Raw genomic sequence first — 7,855 nt, 5'->3', positions numbered from 1 at the left:
GAAGCCGCCGAGATGCCCGCCGCAATTCAAGATGGGAGGTATGCGGGTAATTATTTTAGTCCATATAGGCAGCATAGTAATTAAAAAATTCCCGGGGGTAATTCGGGTAAATATTTTGTTTTTAAGGGAAATTTGTGTTGTTTTCCGTATAATATATATGTATAATTATCCAGACAATAGGAAGAATGAACAGAAAGTTATATGTAACTTTTTCTACTTAAAAATAAGGACAATAATTTTAGCCAGCCGGCTAAAAAAGTTTTTGCCTGCCTAGTTGTAATGACTTGTAGCTGTTGTTGGTGTATGCGGAGTGTATAACTAAAGTATGATCAGTATAAACACATATTGTATACATTACACATTGCATGCTGACTAGAGTTTTGAAAGATATAGATTAGATTATCTTTTAGTCTCTATTAAGCTGTTTTGTAATGTTAAGTCCAAAAAAATAAAAAAGGAATCACGACCTTTTTTTTTTTTTTTTTTTTTTTTTTTTTTACACTTTACAAGATTTCCAAGTGAAAACGGAATCTGGGTTTGTTGGAAAATGAAAACATCATTGTTATGAAGAAACTACATGTGAACAAAACAAAGAGAAATATGCAAATTTTCACCTTTAGGCTTTAGAGAAAAATACCAGATCTCCTTAAATAAAGAATTAGTCACTTCTATGAGATAGGACAAAGTGATTAGAAATGAGATAATCCCATTCAAGTGAAAGAAACTGATTGATGTTATGATCTTGGTAATGTATTTAATTGGATTTCTTGCCCATAAGAGAATAGAGAAAGGTGAGTTTTATATTCGTAATATTGAGTATGGACATCTTAACTCATTAGTTTACGTTTCGCACACCAGACCATACAATCTGATCGAACTGTAATTTTTTCGGAAGCCAATGTGTCACGCAATTACAACGAAAATATTTTTATTTGCAATCGAAAATATATTTTGTTCAATTAGTATATGAGGCATTATTTCATCGTTTTACCTAAGTTTTTCACTATTGCGCGAAGCACGTGTTAGCCCTGAAGGTTAAAAGCAAGTAATTGTTTTAATGATGACATTGTATTATGCAGGAACCAAAAAGGAAATCGAAAGCTGTGAAGGACTAACTCAGCCATACCAATCGAGATCACAAAAAAGGAAAATATATTCCAAGACATCAATCAGAGAAGAAGTATACGTGGGTCAAGATCTAATCTAGCCAATCAAAAAGACGTATATGGAAAGAAGTAAAATCAACAAGACAATACTATACAAGATCTGAAGGTTAACAAAGGAAGATTTATCTCGGTCACAAGGAAAGAAGGTCAGCAAGATTTTACTGCAAGTTACATCACTGTCACAAAGGAAAGAAGACCAGCAGAGCAGATTCAAATCTCGGACACAAAGGAAAGAAGACCAGCAAGATTTCAAGGCAAATCACATAATTGTTACAAAGGAAAGAAGACAGGCAGAGCAGATTCACATCGCGGACACAAAGGAAAGAAGACCAACAAAGAAGATCCGAAGATCAATCTGGAAATCACTCAAATCCCTAATTGAGGATAAACTGCCTTGGGTTACCTTAGAGCGAGCCAAATCAAAATCAATCCAAAGAAAGATTGATTCATTGCCAAAATCTCCAGACGAGAAGCCAACTATAAAGAGAGACATCACAAGCCAAAGATGATCACAACTTCACTTGAGCAAAAACATCTATTCATTCTTCATCTTGTAAAAAGCATAATAACTTCTAAAAGTCTGTGAGTGTTAGAAAAAAAAAAAAGAGAATAGATAGCTATACAGGTAGAGACTGTCACTAGAGGACAATTGGAAAACTGTCCAAAATAGGATCTGCGGTTCAAAACGAACCACTGCTGTAATCAAGTTACCACCAAGGCTCTAAGGAAACCCTTATAACCCAAGGGGACTGGATTAGGCACCACACCGGTGATCCGAAGTAGTATAAAAATCTGTGTCTCATTACTTTCTGTTCTCTACTGTTTACTATTATTTGTTCGCTAACCAGTGTTTCAGTCTTTGCAGGGAAGTTGACTAACTATTCAGACAGTCGACTAACTATTCAAACAGTCGACTAACTTAATTTAAAAAGAACTACAATTCAACCCCCCCCCCGGGCTTGTGTTTAAGTCACGGATCACTTCACGATTACAATATAACTGTACTACAATGTTCCCATTGTTATGAAACGGTACAGTAATATTTTTCGTTTCTTGGAAGTTGTCTAAATAGCTTTTGGTTAATATTTTCAAATCCAGTTTTCCACTTTGATATGGAGTAAAACCAAAATTAATAGGAGTAATAATTTTTTTAATATAATTTTAAATTTTATATATATTTTTTTAATAAATACTTTAATTTGGTAGCATTCCTGAATATGGCCTTGGTGTTTGAGAAAATGAATCAAAATTTATAGGACAAAAAATTTGGTATATATAAAAATGAGAGAATACATCGGACCCCCCCTCAATTTGACACCTTTTTCCAATAAGATACTTAAACTTTGTGGGGATCATACAACTTCAAACCGATATTATTATCTCCTTTTTCGATCAACTCTAATTTTTTGAAAAATTTATTAACCACACACCAATATTTGCTTGACACGTGTTAATTCATTTTTGCTTATATTTTTTCTTTCTTCTTTCTTTTTCTCTTTCTTACTTAATACACTTAAAAATGTATTAAGTGTAAATTGATCCTTAATGCTCTAAGTAAATAACTTAATCTTCAACAAAGTGCACCTTCAGTCTTAATTTTACGAAGAAGACTCTGAGTTCACATGCCCTAAATTTAGCATATAAATTCGCCCCCGAAGCCCACCCCATCACGTTTCCCTGGAGCCCGGAACTTTTTTAACCCAAAAAATAACTTTTGGAACTAAATTAATCCTTTAAAAAAAAAAAAAAAGAGCCAAACTAGGCTTCACGCACAGAATCTGTGCGTGAAATCCTCTTTCCCCTGACCCCAACCTTTATTCTTTGGAAATCAAACTCTAAATTAAGCTTTTCTCCGTACTTTGACCGAAGATTAGTCACATTTCAAAACACCGGAATATAAATATTTTATATAGAACTAAATATTTTTTTAGCGTAAAATAATCTCGGCTCATTACATCAAGTATACATATATGTTTGAATCATCATTTTAGGGGTTGCAAAGTGCCTCAAAGTAAGTTTAGAAACTTATTATTTTTAAGTTTTTTTTCGTACTTTGACTGAAGATTAGTCACGTTTCAAAACGTCGGAATATAAATATTTTATATAAAACTTAATATTTTTTTTAGCGTACAATAATATCGGCTCATTACATGAAGTATACATATACATTTGGATCACCGTTTTAGGGGTTGTAAAGTGCTTCGAAGTAAGTTTGAAAACTTGTTATATTTAAGTTTAAGTTTGATTGTTTTTTTAAAAGTTAATTTGGTTCCAAATGTTATTTTTTAGATTAAAAAAATTTCGGACTCCGTTTCCCTGCCGCTGTAACAATAAGCAGAAATATCAGTATCAGATAATACCTCTCACCACCTTGATATTCTAAACATTAAAACAAGTGACCACTGTACCCCGTGCTGTCACAGTCACAAAAAACAACATTAAAGCCAAACCCCCCACTTTTTTATATATTTTTTCCTCTAAACTCTTCCAAGCTTTCTCCAATGGCAGATTACGATGGCCCAACCAACCACCCAAATCTAATCCAAAAAGAAACAGCTTTACAAGCCATCAACACCATAATCCAACTCCATTTCGAAAAAACCCTAGAGAAAAAAAGAGCTATAGACTTTCAAAAAAAAGAACTATGGAAAATGTTCCAACATTTCTTTCTTTTCTTATCATTAATCTTTTTAGGCCAAGCTCTTTCACCTAAGCTTCAATGTAGACATTGTTGGATACCCATTGGGCTTCTTTCTTTAGCCCATTTAATTTTTTATCTATCTGTGGCACAAACTTTGAGATGTATTAATGGTTTTAAGTATCAAAGGAGATGTCATAAGTTGACATTAGGTTTGGCTACTGAGAGACTTAGGCAATTGAAAATGAGAATTGGTAATGGTGGGGTTGAAGAAATTGGTGATGAATTTGAGATACATTATCAAGAACCACCAGAGAGTTATTTTGGTAAGTTTAAGAGGAATTGGGCTTTGCATTTTGGGTTCTTGATTTTTATTTATGGTTTTATGATTTCTTCATCTGTTGTAATCCTTTGTTTCTAAAGGGGTTTTTTGTTGAGATCTGTAAGAGTGAACTCCACTCAATTTTCTAGGGTAGATTTGTTGAAATATTTTGTTAGGTTGGGAGGACCCATTTTGAGGATTTAATTGGAAAATATTTTTGGAACTTAGCAAAATTGGTTGAAGTTATGGTTTTTGATTCTTTCGGTATGTTCATTCAAAATTGTGGATGTGTACAACTGTACATGTACATTTTTGCTTTTTATGTTTGTATTTCTGGATTTTCTCTCGTGACATCAGGATAGCATACTACGTTATAGGTTTGGTTACTTTTTTCTTAATCATATTACCATATATTTAACAAAGAGATTTGCATGTAATTTATTATATAAATAAAATGATCGTATAAATATTATTAAAATCGTCTGAAAATTTGAATTCCAATATAAGAAGAGAAACAAATGGTGAAGGGGAATTTTGTTATGTTTGTCTATTGTTGCATTTTACATTACATTTAACCTATTTGTCCGAACATTTGAGGAATCATTTTTTTTTAAAACAATATTTATTTTAGAGAATGAGGTGTTTAATCAAGTATTTTATAGGAAAAAATTAAGTGTTTTTGAGCAATATAGAAGTTGAAAAAATCCACTCTAGGCAATAAAAATAAAAAATCTTAGTAGCTCTGTTGACTGCCTTTTAGAGTTTCACCGATTCCACCGTAATGGGTGAAAGTTCAATTCTCTGCCTTAGATATGCTCTTCCGCATTTTCTCTTCCCCTGCCCGTATGTAATAAAAAAAATTAAAAAAAGTTTTTCACTGGGATTACTTTTGAAATCTTGACCAAACAGATGAAAGTTATTTTCAAATTCATTAGTCAAATGCAAACCTCTCCTCTTGAAACGTATTTTTTTTTAAAATACATCCGATAAAATACACTTTTAAAATAATTAAATGTTGAAGTTTAACCCAACTTGCTAAATTTTGTTTAATTTTTGGATATCTAATTGGATGTGTTTTCCAACGTTTGCCAGTACTTTATTCTGTCTATTCTTTTTAGTCTTTTTGAATATGTAATCAATGTGTACATTCTTTTTAGGTAGCTTTATTCAATACACGGTTAAATGCGAAAGGAAATGAATTTAGTGATGAAAGCTGCGAGGTGACAGATTAACACATTTCCGTTAGTTCCATTTCTAGTCTAGCTACAATAAAGGCCAGCCAGAATGTGCTCCTTATTTCTCCTTGTAGAAGAATCTCCCTTTCAGTCTCTTTCATGACCTTCTTATTATTGGTAAGGCAAGTTAATGCATTTAATAAAAAGTAGTGACTGTTTACCGAATTATATTTGTGCAAAAGAAGTAAAGTAACTGTTTACCAATTCGGAAAAAGGCCTAAAATATCCTTGAACTATTGAATTTGGTGCAAAAATACCCTTCATTCATCTTTGGGATCTAGAATACCCTTGACGTTAACCTTTGGGGTTTAAAATATCCCTAACGTTAACCTTTGGGGCCTAAAATACCCTTATTTTTAACGGATCCATTTCATTTATTACATGACACCCTTTGATTGGTTGACAATTTAATTAACTTAAACTAATTAATCCCCCGATTTAACCCGATCCAACAAATAAAACCCAACCCGCCCCAATTAAATCCCTATTCAGCCGTATCAAAAAAAATATACGAACCCAGGTCATTACAAACTATATCAAAAAAATCCACGAACCCATTTCATTACAAATCGTGAACCCAAAGAGAGCAAACCATAATTTCTACTCAAATTTTGACATGTTAAGCTCAATAATGTCCACATTCATGACGTTTATTAAAACCTTACTTCATAGGGTACACGGGTATGGTAATTGGCTTCACAATATCACAACTCATCATAAGCAGTAACAGAAGATGAAGATAAAAGTCATGGAACTGAAAATTCACATAATTTTGGGTGATGTGGTATCATCAGCAAAAATATATATATCAGAGTCACATAAATAACAAGGCCGATCAAGAATACAACTGATATGCAGAGTGAAATGCCGAAAATCATAAATAATTTAGATAAAAAATGAACCATCATAATTGAAGCACCACAATTCATGATTTGTGATGGAATGGGTTCGTGGTTTTATTTATATGGTTTGTAATGACCTGGGTTTGTATGTTTTTTTTATACAGTGGAATGGGGATTTAATTGGGGCTGGTCGAGTTTTATTTGTTGGATCGGGTTAGATGCGGAGATTAATTAGTTTAAGTTAATTAAATTGTCAACCAATCAAAGGGCGCCACGTAATAAATGAAATGGGTCCGTTAAAAAATAAGAGTATTTTAGGCCCCAAAGGTTAACGTCAGGGGTATTTTAGGGCTCAAAGGTTAACGTCAAGGGTATTTTAGACCCCAAAAGGTGGATGAAGGGTATTTTTGCACCAAATTCAATAGTTCAAGGGTATTTTAGGCCCTTTTCCGTTACCAATTTATGTAAGAGATAATGGTAAAAAACACACTTCTAAGCATCAGTTTTTTGAGTTTTCTATTGAACTATCAACAACTATTTATTAAAACACATATGAACTATCAAGTGTTTGCGTTTTCTACCTGAATTATCACCAACTATTTATCATATAACATCTCGACTAGTATTTGATGGTGCTGGAAACTTGCAAAAAAAATGTGATACTTCAGATGTGTTTTTTTACCATTATCCCTTAATTTTTCAATTATTTCCTTTAATTATCTGCGTGGAGTGTCATTTGACACCATTTTTAAACACAGAAAAAAGAGAATGTACACCACGCACTATCAGATACTAGTCGAGGTATGTTTTGATAAACTATTGATGATAGTTTAGGTAGGAAACACAAACACTGATAGTTCGGGTAGGAAACTCATAAAAAAGTGATGCTTGAGGTGTGTTTTTAATCATTATTTTTTTATATTATTGTGTAAAAAAGAACAATATACCAGTGTAATCGCACAAATGAGATTTGGAGAGACTATGTATGCAAACCTTACCTTTATACTTTACCTGGCGGAGATAGAGAGAGTATTTCCGAAATTCATTAGTCATCCAATTCCAAACCGTGCGCCATTATAATTCTGGAATTTCTTCGTCTTAAAGAAGAACTGAAGCATCATTACATCCAAGCCATCTATGACTTTCACAATTATTAAAGTAATAACCCTTTCCCACCACTCTAGAGAATCCAAAGATTTTGAACCCGAGGATTGTGTCATTCAAAATAATTTCAAAGATAAGCCAGACTTTTTTCTAAAAATCTTTGTGTAATAAAACAATGATCCTCATATGTAAAAACAAAATAATTATTATACCTGAAAAAAACATCTAAAATCTGTGTAATAAAACAAAGATCCTCATCCTCATATATATAAAAACAAAGTAATTATTATATCTGACAAGAACACTCATGTCTCAATCGCAAGTTAAAATCAATTACGCATATAAATCCTCACTAGTCATGTGTTTTTTACCATTTAAGCCTATATCAGTCCAAGTTCGTATAGAATCCTTTAAAAAAAAAAAAAAAAAAAAACTAAATTTTAATAAAGTTGTATGTTTTGTCTATGATAATCTGGCCATAAGTCTCGTGTCCTTGCTGTAACCATGCAATCAATAAATAAAGCCAAAAAAATAACCATAATAAGAAT

At 32.4% G+C, this 7,855-nt stretch overlaps 1 protein-coding gene across 1 annotated transcript; it reads left to right on the top strand.

Moving 5' to 3' along the window:
• Nucleotides 1–3,550: 3,550 nt before the first annotated feature.
• On the top strand, nucleotides 3,551–4,385 carry LOC132614131 (uncharacterized). Its single transcript, XM_060328498.1, has one exon. It carries the CDS (start codon nucleotides 3,668–3,670, stop codon nucleotides 4,223–4,225), a length of 558 nt encoding a protein of 185 aa, XP_060184481.1. The 5' UTR covers nucleotides 3,551–3,667; the 3' UTR covers nucleotides 4,226–4,385.
• The last annotated feature ends 3,470 nt before the right edge of the window (nucleotides 4,386–7,855 follow it).

The sequence above is a fragment of the Lycium barbarum genome, chromosome 10 (genome assembly GCF_019175385.1).
Source record: "Lycium barbarum isolate Lr01 chromosome 10, ASM1917538v2, whole genome shotgun sequence".
NCBI classification, from domain to species: Eukaryota; Viridiplantae; Streptophyta; class Magnoliopsida; order Solanales; family Solanaceae; genus Lycium; species Lycium barbarum.
The sequence above is the reverse complement of the archived record's forward strand: the minus strand, read 5'-3'. Positions and strand labels throughout refer to the sequence as shown.